Genomic DNA, 14544 nt, shown 5'->3' on the forward strand with positions numbered 1-14544 from the left:
ACTCTGAATTTGATACTCAGACTCTTAGTGGTGTCACAATCATCATGACAGAAAACTGTAGTTTTATTTATATTATAGCAATCAGCTGCAAAACTTTGTTAATGTTCATGTGTTGTTCATCAGTTAAGTTTTATTGCAGCCCGGTCTCTCTCACAGATCCATTTCAGACAACTTTCAATGGAAAATATTTCAGAACTACTGAGAAATCAGGCTGCTAACCAAAAAGCAGCCCAGTCTCTGTGGGCCTCTTTGCGTCTTCTCCGGTCTGTAAAAGCCACTCTGCTGAACGCTCCAAAAGGCAGATTGCTGCTCAGATGCACAGACAGCTGAGCCCGAGTTCCTGTCTGGCATCGCTTTGAATAAGACTGCAAACCCAGTCCTAAAAATGACAGAGCGTGGCTCCCTGGTGACACGGTGGGCTGTATGGAAAGTGAATTTTAAGGCAGTTAAAGGTGCGTGCTGGGGGTCTGAGCTTCCCTCATCCTCCTTCCCCCACCTGGCCTGTCAGGATAAGTCGAATTTGTCCTCCATGGTTGAGGACCGGGCCTCCTCAAATGGCTCCCCGAGGCTCCCCCCGGCAGGAAGATGTCACGTAGGCAGAGGAAGAGAAAACAACGAGCAGCCGACCTCTCTGAGGAACTCTCTGTGCGGTGAGCCTTGGGTCATCGCCAGTCTTGACATCATCCGGCACTTGGACCCAGATGTACAGCTCTCTAGTGGTACTTTTCAGAGCGAGTGAACCGAACACTGAGCTCTGAACAAAATCAGAAGATTATTTTAAGATGACAGGTAACAAATTGATGCCAGAGACCATCAAAAGGGGGGAAAAAGCAAAGCCAGCAGATAAGGTCAGTGTGGATCTGTTTAACATGTCTGACAGGCGAGGGTCCAAAGGATCCACCTGGGAACCACTGCACAGGTTTACCACTTCGCTTTGGTGAAGTTTTTTCTCTTCCTCGGATGTTTAATCCCTGCAGAGATTTCTTGCAGGAAGAATTTCAGCGGAGATGAAATGAAGCTAGACGGCAGTTCCTGTTCCTCCTCATGTCAGTTTGTGACCTGAGATGAAAAATTACTTTTGCAGTCAGAGCTCTGTTGTTTTGTAAAATTTTGAATCATTAAAAAAAAAAAGAACAGAACATTTGTTACTTCTTGTTTCTGCTATATTGTGTCATTTATTAGAAGGATGTTAGAAATAAACAATTATCACAGACGATTTTCAAAATGATGTTTCACAAGAAAAATAAAATGACACAAATGAAACTGTAAATACACAGTAAATGGAAGTTTATTATAGAATTGGTACTTGAAATTATCATTTTTAGATGGTGTGTCCATCTTAACTCACCGTCCTGTCAATATCAGTCATGCTACGTGCATGAAAGGATGGATCCACTTGTTGGAATAGATATCCAACTCCCTTTCTTAGGTGGTTTTTATTTTCATGGTAACTGAAGTTACTCCACTGCTGTTTTTGAATTAAATCAATTAGATCTAATTGTACCCAATATTAGTTAATACTGTGTGGGATGCATCGTATCTTACAGGAATACGTTTTCATTTCATTTTAATATTTATTGTACGATATTCAGTTGGAAAATAAATATAGTGTGTGTGAAATGTGTTTAGTTTTTTGTCTTTTTTTGTTAATTTGTAGGCTGATGCGGCTTAGTATTCTTGCTTCTACCTCTGGAGAGAGTCACTGATGAATAAAAGTAGAAGAAACGGACACGTTGAATGACAGTTATGTGATCTAAACACACAGAGGAGGAAGCAGTCACACTTAGGAAGCACACTTTAATGAATCCTGTTGAGCAATGGCTCTTTGAGAACACCTTCGCAGATGAAACACAAATCACGGCTCAGACAGCTCAAACGTGTTCCTGTCCTTGTCTCAACAACAGACGAGAAAGAAAAAAGTTAAAATAGATGATCCAGAAACAGGAAGGATGTGAAGCGTTTTTTCAGCATCTTCTGGGAGCGCGGTCCTGATTCCCAGGTGGGTGCTTATCTTCAGGATTTTGTAGTCTTGCCAGAGAGCTGTTGTTAGCAACAAACCTGCACATGTTAATATTCTAATAGCTTTCACTCTCACAGACTCCATTTCAGCATGTTTCAAACACTCGCCGGTTGGGGAGATGGCCCCTCGCTCCACCTGGATGTCAAAGATATTAATGGTTCGGGGTCACTTTGTGGCTCAAGGCTCGGATACCTCGCTTTCGATTTTACTGAATATGACCACTTTTCCGAAAGTGGGAGGAGGAAGTCGGTCAGCTGAGCGTCAGCGGTGGAGAAAGGCCCATGCAAAGAGTTAGTTCTGTCTCCTCAAACATTCAAGAACAATTGTTTTCATGTGCCAGAGAATTTGGCAAGGCCTTCAGACAGAGGGAGGATGATGGAGGGCTGTAGATTGAATAGAAAGAGTGGGTGGGGGGAGTTAGTAAGAGGAAATCCCAGAGAAGAAATTAGGGAACAATACAGCTCCTCGTAACGCCGCTCTGTTCTGTCGTGGGCTCGGACAATCAACCCCCAGCAGTCAGCAGCCTGCCAAAGCACGGAGGCAGAGGTGAGAATCCAGCAATGCAGACTTAAAGGGTTTTTTGCTTCCTTAAATAAACAATTGAACAGGCGGTGTGATGCAGCTCTGTGGCCTTAATTCTCACACAAAGACAGGAATCGTTGCAGCTAGTCACGGCCGTATTCAGCAGGACAAAACAAAGACATTATCCAGAAGAAAATGGTGGAAGAAATTTTGCTCTGTCTGAACATAAAAGTGCTCATCTTCTGTGCATGTATCTGTTCATTACAGTGTTACTGTATGGAGGTGAGAAATTTGTCCCTGTGTGTGTGTGTGTGTGCCCATTTATAGGCAGAAGAAATGAGCTGTAACACACAGTTAGTATGACAAACTTGTTAGTTTCCTCTTGTGGCTCACTCCTGTTGTTTGATATGGAGCAGCTAATGCACAGAGAGCTAAGCCACATTAACCTCATGGCTTCAGGAACAACACTGTCAGTCAGTTCACCTCCGGTTTCATTATGAAATGGTTTTCAGCGAAATTTTCATGGGAAACTATCGACCTGAAATTTAGCATTGAACTGTTTGACAAAATAATTGGACAAGTGATCATGTTTGGATATACTTTGTGTTAATTGCTAAGTAGCAAATATACTTAAACTCTGAAGCTCTCCAGGCCTGTTTGAAAACAACATTTTTAATAAAGACTACATTAAAAGTCACACATGGAAGGACAAGTGCTGATTGAACACATCAAACTGCCACAAACAGTTGTGTAGTACATGACAACACAAAGAAAGAAAGAGAAGTTGAATCCTTAACCTCCACACCAATCCAGTAAAGTGAGGTTTATACTTCTGTGCAAGATCTGCGGTGCGAGTCGATAACCTATGCTGCAGCTTGATGTGCACCTCCCCAGAAATGTAACTACAGTTCACGCTGACGCAGACCGCAGCCGCTGTGACTGTTCCCAAATGCATTTTCTCATCCACGTGCCTCAGCGGCCAGACAAGCACAGAAAATCCACCCCCCTCTGCCTCCTGCAAATCATCTACTCAGACATCTTCCTTCTTTTCTGCGTTGCAGTGATTTCAGTAAAGGTAACTGTGATCAGCATTTATTAACCCCAACATGAGCCATTCAGGTCCAGTCAACATTGTTTGAAGTCACTGCACTGTCATAGAAATCACACCACCCACTAGAGGTTTAGCGACATAATTACAGAATGGTGCCAACACGCCACACAGATATGAAATGCACACAGTAGTGTAGGCTGTGATGTAGGCTTTGCTTAGATCCCTTGCAGAAGTATAAACCAAGCTTGAAGTGGGTGTGAAAGTTGGATTGTTGGACCAACGATCCCTGTACATCAGAAGAACTTCACTGTCGATAAGTTCGACTAAGGAAGTTTCAAAGAGCCACTAGTCTAGCTGTATATACTCAGGAACTCCATAAAACAAAATGCCTGCCTGCAAGCAGTGACAGTGAATTAAAGTCGTAGAGCTACAGGACAGAATTCAAAAAGAATGAGCTAAAAGTTTCTATGAAGCATTTCATAGCTCCAGAAGTGTGGGCAAGAAATTAGCTAGCTGTATGTGTGTCGCCGTCTTCCAGTTAACAAGAAATTAGGTTAAATGTTCATAATGCGGAAAAACGTATATTGTTAAAGTAGTATTACAGATTCACTACAGAATCAGTCCAGTTGTTTTCTGCACTCAGCTGCACTCATACAGTATTTAAATGTGTGATACATGAATCATGGAGCACCGAGACTCATGTGCATCGGCCCTCTTCGTCAGAAATGTTTAGCCGACAAATCACGCAGAAAACCATCATGACACATGACCCATCCTCTCTTGAAGGAATTTGACATCCTCCCTCGGGTCAGAGACATGTTTCCAAGTTTTCAAACCCCATTTGTCTTCTCCGTGTTCTTATTGTTGTGCAATTTCTCTAGGTTTTCTTACATTAACCTTTTTATTGCTTTCTGGACTGTAATATGTCTCCAATTGTCTCATTGTGCTTTTATTATGTTTATTCCTTTGCTTCCTTGCTGCAAAAATAATTTCCTCTGGAGGGACAATAAAGATATTTTATGAACTCGACTGAACAACGAAGGATTTAATTGGCTTTGGTTTAAGTGTATTTTAGCAACAATAAAAATTCTAGAGTAAATTAAAAAATAGCCTTTTATTTATCTCATAATATCATCTGTCCACCTGGACAACACAGAAACACCAGTGCTGTTACGGTTCATCAAAGGGCTATATATCTGTCAAACCCCAGTAAACATGTATGTCCTTCATGGGAAAGTCTCTGCGTACAGGACCTGTGGGAGAGATGGCGGAACCATTGGGATGTTTCATTTCAGCAAACAGAGCAAACAGTCAGAGGATTTCCTCAATCAGAGGTGAAAGAGTGTGCAGTGAACAACCTCGCTGACAGAAACATGGAGACCGGCGCTAGCAGCTGGCCGTGCTAACAACCTCTGGGATTTACCGTGGCGTGCAACACCCTTTAACTGCAGCACTGACACAGAATCAAACACATGCATGCATACATCACACGTGCACTCACTCACATTTACACCAACAATTAAACCTTCAGAGAATCACAACTTTGATGCCTTGGCCTGAGCAGTTTCTAGCACTGACCTTTATAACTATGCTATTTCCTTATGACACATAGTTTGTAAAAACTTTAAAACTCCCATAGGCTTGCACTGGAATATCAGCACATCTGCACCTGAGATATATTTCATAAAATGCAGAGTATAGTGTTTTTGTATTTGCTAATTATTTCTCATGCTGAGATCACACACCAGAAACCCAACAGCTGCAGTTGCTGGCGTCCGATAGGAAGCGGCCAAGAAAATGTCCATTTGCGCCGACGCTCTGTGGTAAGAAATCAGAAAATGTCTATTTCCCTGCTCTCACTGTGCCAGCTGCTGCTGAATGAGGTATTGTTTAATGCAGATGGTGCAATCCCAAAGACCTCACTCTTCCCTTTTCCATAAAGTCCGTCTGCTATTAATAACCATATATCGACCTCCTTTGTCAACAAGAGCGACACATACAAATAATATGCTTGAAGGCAGACAATGGGGAGTTCCCTGCGATAAAAACAACAGGATGAGCCAGACTCATAATAGTATGTGTAGGCGCGAGTGAGTGTGTGTTTGTGCGTGTGTGAGGGAGATTGATGTGCAGTATGTAAAACAGCCAAACTCTGGGGAGAACATTTCCCAAAATAACACTTACTATCAACGGTGTTGTCATCAAAATGTACAGTAAAGTCACTTTACTCAAGCATAGTTGCCTCTCACTTCCTCATGCCATCTTTTATTTTATCCTGTGCTTAAATAATCCCTATTAATACTTGTTGTGACCTTCTTTAAAGTATTTTCCTCCGTGTCCCTTATAATTTATGAATAGTACTGACAGCTATCCAGTCTCTTCTGTTGACCTTTTGTATCATTGTAAGCAGCTGTGGTTCAGGTGGAAGAACACGTCATACTCATGTCAACTACAGTGCACCCTGGATGTTCTTAAATGTTGGAAGAGGATCTTGTCTAATAATTTGCTGATTTTTTTTGTCTGAACAAGTGGCAAATTATAAAACTTTGTTGTTGATCTTGTTTTGTTTATTTAGGCTGAAAGTTAGTCTTTCGCAGTGTGCTCTGCTGAAACCACATCCACCACCTCTCTGTCACAGTGTACTGACATTCTCTGGAGTAGACCTCCACATCAACACAGCAAAGTGAAAAGTTATTAAAGATAGAGTAAGCAAGGCGCTTGTTGTGTGGCCATGTGGCTTTGGAGCCATTTCCGGTTTCTCTGCTGGGCAATCGGTGACGCACCACCAAAGGGAGCAGGAAAGGAATTACTTTCCACCACATAAAACCACAGAGGAGAGCTGCAGTTACTGTCACTGTCATAGACATTTTTTCCACTGCCTGAAAACAGGACACCCTCAGAAGACTCTAATGAGTCACAACTATTTTGGAGGCACACGAGACCTACACAATATTAGGAGGGTGGTCGTAATGTTATACCTGATCGGTGTACATAACCTGTTTTGTTCTGATCACTGGGACAGCCTGTTAGCAAATGATCAGATAGGATCAAGACATTAATGTCAAACACAATTAGTCAGGAACGTGTCTGATTTCAGTGAGAAGATAACTGATCATTTTGCTGCATTAAAAAGAGACAAGCAAAGTTCATTCATTCATCTTCAGTAACCGCTTATTCCTGTGAACAGTCGCGGGGGGCTGGAGCCTATCCCAGCTGTCATCGGGTGAGAGGCGGGGTACACCCTGGACAGGTCGCCAGTCTATCTCAGGGCTAACACAGAGAGACAGATGACCATTCACACTCACATGCACACCTATGAACCTATGAATTTAGAATCACCAATCAACCTAACCAGCACGTCTATGGACGGTGGGAGGAAGCTGGAATACCCGGAGAGAACCCACGCAGACATGCAAACACACAAAAAGGCCTTCTTGCTATGAGGCATCAGTGCTAACCACCTGTGCTGCCCACAATCAAAGTTTCAAAACATAATTTAAACAGTGAGATAAGTAACTGCAAGTATTGCGGTTGGTTGTAAGTGGTTGCTGGTGGTATTGCTAACTGAGTACTTGTTTGATGCAGTGTGACGATGTCAAATTAGCCTGTTGCTAATTTACCTATTGAACAGGTCACCTGCAAAAAATTTCCCCCTAATGTCTGATGAACAAGTCTTGACAGATTCATTCAACACTTCTATGAAATGCACAGAACTATTAGACAACTCAAAACTGTGACTAATGAAAAAGGTTTAGTTCGGCCAGTAGGAACAGTTGATTTTCAAGTGACCCTGAATAAAAAAAGTTTTTGGTCAGAACATCTTTTAAACCACTGGAGGTCAGCGTAAAACCATGTTCAGGGGGTCTTCAACAGTAGTCCAGGGATCCAATATTGGACTTCCATGAAGGTGAGATATGCACAGATTTTTGAAAGAGTGAATTAAATCAAAGTAGCAGAACCTGACATATCCTGACTTTTAGTTCCTGTTATGACCCATTCCAAGACCCATGATAGAGACTCTGGGTTCTACAATTATATGCAACGCAACTCTTTTTAATACCACCTCATACCCCTCTGCCTCAAACATCAGGTATATCAGATGTTATAAATTACATCCTAAGGCTTATTTAAACTTTAAAAACCTCCTCCAGAGCCACTAAGGACACGATACAACCGTTTTCACTGTCTGTGATGAGTGAACTGGGCTTCATATGTATCATAGAACTGTTTGTTTAATGTATGAATATTGACTACAGTAAAATCACAGTATTTATGTACTGTTCGCTTTCACCATGTGGTGGCATTATGTGCTCTTGAAACCTCCTCTACCTTAGACGCGCCCCATTTACAGGAAACTGAATCCTTTTTCAAGTGAAGAGAGAGTAAAGCAGAACTTTTACAGCTTACAGTGATTCCACATGAAATGTTAAAGATGTCCCAGACAGTACTGTTCATCAAGGTGAGTGAGACCAGAATTTTACATTGTCTTTACAATTCAAGCTTGTTAATATTTGTTGATCATTCCAGCCATCCAAATACTCTCTGAACACGATCGGTTGATTATTTCAGCTGCTCTTGGTGGTTCATGTGGCCCAGAGTGACACAGAAATCAAAGAAGACTGCAATACAAATGTAACACTCCAGTGTCCAGGTGTCAACAGCAACAAAATGGATTTCCTGTCACTGGCATGGTACAAGGTCAGTTACCCACCTCAGATTTTGGTCCTAGCTTTAACCAGGGACAGGTTCAAAAACAAAATGTGTCCGATAACTTCTGATCAGTCGCCTAGAGCGGGGAGATGAGATGTTAGTGGGTTTCCTCACATGAACTGCTTGCTTCAGGTTCTTCCACAATGTTTCTATTGGATTAGTGTCAGGACTTTGACTTGGCCATTCCTAAACATTCATTTTATTCTGCTTCAACTATTCTTTTGTAGAACACTTTGTGTGCTTGGTGTCATTGTGTTGCTGCATGACCCAGTTTCTCTTAAGAGTCAGCTCACAGACAGATGTCCTGAGATTGTCTTTTAGAATTCCCTGGTATAATTCAGAATTCATTGGTCCGTCAATGATGTCAAGCCGTCCTGGCCCAGATGCAGCAAAACAGGCCCAAACAAGGACATTACCACCTCCATGTTTCACGGATGGGATGAGTTACTGATGCTGGAATGCAGTGTTGTTTAGTCTCCAGACATGAAGCCTCTAATTAAACCAAATAGTTCTACTTTGTTCTCCTCCATCCACAAAGCATATTCCCTATAGTCTTTTGCCTTGTCCAGATGATGTTTAGCAAACTGCAGATTGTCCAAAATGTTCTTTTTAGAGAGCAGTGGCCCCTTTGGTATGAACACCTTGGTTGTTCTCCTGATGGTGGATCATGAACATTAACATTAACCAATGTAAGAGAGGCCTGCTTAGGAGTGACCCCGAGTTCCTTTGTGACCTCTCAGTCTTGAGTCTTGCTTTTGGAGTGAGCTTTGTTGGTCGACCACTCCTGAGAGTAACAGTCGTCTTAAATCTCCTCCTTTTGTTCACAATCTGTCTGACTGTAGATTTGTTGATTCCAAACCCTTTATAGATGGTTTTGTAACCTCTTCCAGCCTGATGAGCAACAACAGATCATCACAGAGCTCCTTTGTCTGTGCCATCATACACTTCCGCAAACATGTGTTGTGCGCTAAACAACACCTGACGCTCATTACATTGGTTTGAACACATGGACTCTGATTTGACATTAAAATTAACTTGTAATCCTAAAGGTGCACTTACTTTTGCACCTCACAGATGTAATATTGGTCAATTTTCCTGAATAGACAAACATTAAAACATAATATTTCTTTTTCGTTTGTTTGATTGGGTTATCTTTTTTCTACTATCAGGACTTTTGTGAAAATCCTGAGGGGTGCAAATTTGAGTGATTGTGTATTTATACTGTATATGCTGCTGAGATATGAAAATGGCTTGTCTGTTGTTACTTTGAACAGCACATCGACCAGAAAAAACATGGCATTATCAGGATAGGTCAAGGTGACACGGCCCCGCAGACCTACAAATTCTTTCGGCCAGCCGACTTAGGAGACAAGCACAGTCTGTTGCTGCCCAGTGTGAAACCCGAAGACTCCGGCAGATATGAGTGTGCCATCCATGCAAATGTGGGCCAGAAAAACAAATTTCACTTTATCAACCTATTGGTTAATGGTAAGCATTGAGTTTTATATCCATAGGTATTCCGTTTCAAAATGTTGATGGTTGCATGTGTAGCAGATTATTTCCCTCTATATTTGACAGTTAAAGATGAGTAAGATGCAGCATCTAAGTTGCAAAATTTCAGTTCAAAGTTTTTGATTGAATAATCACTTTACCTGTTTGCCAACAATTTGCAAGATGCTCCGTATTGCAAAGTCAAAGTGAATTTTATTGTCACTGAAGTTCATGCAATGTAAAAAAAAATGACATGAAGTATTGTCATTTTGAATCCAGATAAGTGTCCAGATAAAAACATAAAAAAATTTGCTAAACAGGAAAATGTTTAAGTCCCTTGGTTGCGAATTTGACCATATAGTCATTAGAATCTGTATTTATCCAAATAGTTAGACAGATATAGTAAAGTTAATCTGACAAATCAAAGTCATGACCCAAACATTTACCATCAACTTTCTCATAATGTTTCGAGCCAGAAGGCTGAAAACAAGCATGAACAACACTTTCCACTGACATTTAAGCTTTTTCCATTTCCATTCGACATCACAGGACAAAACATTTCGGAAATGAAAATCTTCCAGACCTTATTCTTAAGAATTTTTGAAGCATTTCTGTATTGAAGGGTTTATTACGCACGCTGATTTTATTCTGCTTTTCTTTTATATTTTGTATAAATACAGAGTGTGTGACCGAGGCTGCACTGACTACAACCGAACTGACAGTCACGACAAATACGTTGAACTCGACTCCCTCCAGCTTGCCCTGCCACCAAGTAGCCCAGGACCTGCCAGTCTTGTGGGGCATCATTGGCTATGGGGCAGTGGCCTTGGTCAAAATCACTTTATCTCTTATCAGCCTTAAGGTAAATATACTCTATTATTTATCTGCACTCAGTATATGGATTTGTTATACAGCCAAGTCAGGTTTATTTATTGTTGGAGGACATGATCAGCATCCTTATGGGTAATTAAAGTGTATCAAATCTTAATATGGAGTTCATAGATACTAGATCAAAATATTTAAGGGGTCTGTAGCTGGCTGTTATATAGGGTCGTTTATGCAAATTCAATACACTGATTCATGATTACAGCAGTCAAATCAAACAATAAAATCTGGGGTTTGATCTCTGGAACGACATTTAAAACTGTTTTCAGACAATAGCGCCACCTTAATTGCTCATTTTCTCCCTTAATAATCACAGTGGCCACGGTTTTGTTTTATCTGCCTTTAACATAGACTCAAAATTGAAACGGAGATTTCGTCACAGTATAACGCAGAAAAATTATAACAATATATATAAACAAGGTTTGTTGAACTTTTTTTTTTTTCATTCTAAAACTCCTGGGCATCACCTGGTTTCAGTGGTCAAAAAAATAGTCCTCCACAGAAACATGTTTAAGTAGGTTAAATGAAATAGGGCCCACATTTGAACCGCAAGGAACACCACATGTGCTATATTGTCAATGTGAAAAGCTCCAAAGTTAGTTTTCTCTTTATTTACTAACCACTTTTGTAAATCAGCTATAATTTATATTTTATAATAACAATCAGGTGACAATGTAGTGATGAACCTCAAACTCTTTAAGCTCTACCCTGCTTTACAGAGTTTAATAGTAAGTCTCAGCTAATGGCTCAGCGAAGCTAGAGTCATTGAGTCATTTGTGGCTAAAGCAAGCATCTGTTTACCGTAAGAAAAAAAAAAAAAAAAAACTCTAAAAACCCACTGCACTCCACCTGCTCACACAGACAGCAGAAACATTCAATTAGAGAATAGTTGGTGGACACTGTGAAGCAATAAGCAGCTAAATATCGGTAGAAATTAGTCAAAAATTAGATCTAAAACGGCATGACTCCAGAGGAATGGCACTGTTGTTTTGTGACTGCTGACTGTGTAAAAGACGGCAAAAAACAATCAGTCACTGCAGGTTTCCAGAAGCTGATGTCAATGGTCACTCACGCCAAAGAGAGCAGAGAAAGGGAAGTCAAAACAAATCTGAGCACAGTCAACACTCAAGACAGCCTAAGAGGACATTTACAAGATTAAAGAACTATTTTAACTGAGCAAGAGGAATCTTGTAACATTTGAGCGATCATCATGACCATTCATAGCGTACTCACGCACAAACTCATACCACTCATATAAATAATAAAGTGCATCAGGAGTGCATTGCATTCAAGGAGATGCGCATTATCAGAGGTCTTACTAAAAAACTTTGGTTTACCTATTACCGATGATTCATTCATTTCAGTGAAAACAGTTCAGGGGGTTGGAGAAAAACCCTTCTTTTCTTTTCAAGGGATTTCATCAGTAATGTTTTTTTCTCTAACCGTGGGACTCTGCAGCCTCAGCAGGCTGTAGTTCAGTTGTTAGTGTACAGTTTGTAGGCGAAGTCACTCCTACTCTACCATTTCCTCCACCTAAACCTGTTTTTTCTACCTAAAGTAAATACCATAAAGTGGGTGGGCTTTACTTCCGTCTTAACTTCAGATGTTTTCTCTCCCTCTGTGATAATTCAGGTTATTCATAGCAGGTCTTCAAGACGATGGCAGAATAGCAGGAGGTTCTGAATGGCCATTTGGAGACGTCGTGTATGTGTAAATACTGCAATTACAGACAACTGTATTTCTAAATTTTATAAGAAACATTTGTATACTCGTTCCCCTTGTTTTTGTTCAGTTCTGTAAAACATGCAGAGCCAGGCCACTTGTTCCTGTTTTGTGAGTGTAAAACAGACCGGCAGGAACACACATAATAGCAGTTGCAGTTTCTCAAGAGGAACACAAACCACAGGTCTGTCACACCTCTCCTGGTATAAACAGCATCTGTACAAGCCTGTAGCTGCTAAACTACACTATTGACACTGTACCTAATGAGCTGGCAAGTGAGTGTATAATGATAAAGATCTACTGTTTTTATGAATGTAACATTTTATAAATGTAAATAAATTAATAAACTTCATGTGAAGTTTCAGAGGTTTTGTCTAGTTTCAGAGGTTTTGAGTTAAAACCTGTTTAAAAAGTGAAAGAGCCACCTGCGTTCACTTTTTACGGTTGAAACTGAGAACGAAGCTGGCAGCTGGAGAAAAACTCATTTTTATTACTGGGCAATGGCCAAAGAGTTCTTCTATTGATTTGTAAAGGTGGACACGAGGATTACACTGTGACGATCGGGCCCTTTTGTAAAAAGTGGCTTTCAGATCACACAAGAGGCCTGGCGTCTCTCTCTGGGAGCAGCTCGGCACAACCAGTGGAAATAAATGGGAACAGAACTCCATCTGCTGGCAAATCCTCAGACGACATCCCACGACCCGCACATCAAGATTAACTCCACAGACCAGAGAACAACGTTTAAGGGTTTAAGCATCGAATCAGTTCAAATATGTACAACTGAAAACACTATGAAATCATACAGTTATATTAATGATTAAATAACCTTCTAATTATGCATTGACAGCTTTATTAAACTACATAAAAAAAAAAGATAAATAATATAAATACATTGTTAAAATTTCAAAACAATCTAAATGACTTCCATTATCTGGGATGTACTCTAACAAAACAACATGGAACATACTGTTTTTACTTATTTCTAATTAATGATGAGAGTGTTCAGCAGTGTTGCTGGCAAGGCGGTCAAGATTTGCAGCATGTGTAGAACAAACTGGAAAGACGTTTGACCGGGTAGAAAACAAAAATCCACTGAGCCTGCACTGGACAGAGAGTTTAGTAAAGGGATGTTACTGTTGACCTGTGATACTTATTTGACTTGAACACATGTGAAACTGTAACGAAGTAAATAAAAAGTTTGCAGGGACGTTAATTAATAACAGTCTGTGGTCTGGTGAGTGTTTGAGGTCAAGCCTTCCTGTGTCAGATGATGTGGTCGCATAAAGAGAGAGTTTCTTCTTCTTACATGTTCGTAGTGTGAGCAGGAGAAAAGAGTCTGCTTTGAAACAAAATCTACAAAAAACTATTAACCCCTTCACGCCTAGTGACGCACTGTTTCCGCTCAGACTGCAGCCGAAATAACGCATGTCATACTCCAATGTCGGTTTGTGCACATTCAAAAAGTTCCTAGGAACCTTTTGCAAGCACTAGTTTCTCGTAGGACCAGTCAGAATGGCAAGCAAAAACACAAATAATTAATTTCTTTATATAATTGAAAAATCAATTCAGGCGTTAAGGGGTTAAATAGCTGAGCTGAACAGGTCGGTCTTTGGGCACAGAAAGAGAGAGAGAGACAAAGCTCAAGATTCTCAACATCAAAGACACGGCATCCTTTAGTTTTGAGGCCTCAGAGACCACCCGTGTAGTGACATGTCTAATGTAGGTGGGTGAACATGAAGAGAACAGAAAGGGTTCATAAGTGTCTTGCACTGGATGGGAAGCTGAGCAAACAATCACATTGGGCGTTTGGGGCCCCATTAGCAGATGCATTTAATACAACTCATAATTAATAATTAATCCTGGAGTGTATAGTCTAAGCTTGAGTTCTCATCTGCACTTTACATGCTGGTCCAGATCAAATTTGATGACGAGATATGTGTAACAGGCTATATCACCTGCCTAGCAGTGGCAACCGTCCATCGGAGACAAAAAGGTGCGTCGACATTTGTCACCAGGTTGTAGAATGTGGATAGAAACTTGGTTTCTGGTTTCGGCCGTGTCTTCATCATCTGCTTTGCTGCCTCCCAAGGACATTTAAATCTACAGCGAGCAAGCCTTTCATAAATTGAGATGAGAACAAAAT

At 40.7% G+C, this 14544-nt stretch overlaps 1 protein-coding gene across 1 annotated transcript; it reads left to right on the forward strand.

Moving 5' to 3' along the window:
- Positions 1–7580: 7580 nt before the first annotated feature.
- LOC311493950 (uncharacterized protein) lies at positions 7581–12741 on the forward strand. The gene is made up of 5 exons (XM_084552771.1): positions 7581–8052; positions 8163–8291; positions 9578–9791; positions 10475–10656; positions 12312–12741. Exons 1-5 carry the CDS (start codon positions 8017–8019, stop codon positions 12360–12362), a joined length of 612 nt encoding a protein of 203 aa, XP_084408897.1. The 5' UTR covers positions 7581–8016; the 3' UTR covers positions 12363–12741.
- Positions 12742–14544: the final 1803 nt, after the last annotated feature.

The sequence above is a fragment of the Chelon labrosus genome, assembly GCF_963514085.1.
Source record: "Chelon labrosus genome assembly, chromosome: 10".
Classification (NCBI taxonomy): Eukaryota; Metazoa; Chordata; class Actinopteri; order Mugiliformes; family Mugilidae; genus Chelon; species Chelon labrosus.

Bases quoted from the DNA above. Each gene is read 5' to 3' on its own strand.
- LOC311493950 (XM_084552771.1), top strand. From the start codon at position 8,017: ATGTTAAAGATGTCCCAGACAGTACTGTTCATCAAG. The intron at 8,292-9,577 runs GTCAGTTACCCA...TACTTTGAACAG, and splicing joins TGTCACTGGCATGGTACAAG to CACATCGACCAGAAAAAACA. The intron at 10,657-12,311 runs GTAAATATACTC...GTGATAATTCAG, and splicing joins TATCTCTTATCAGCCTTAAG to GTTATTCATAGCAGGTCTTC.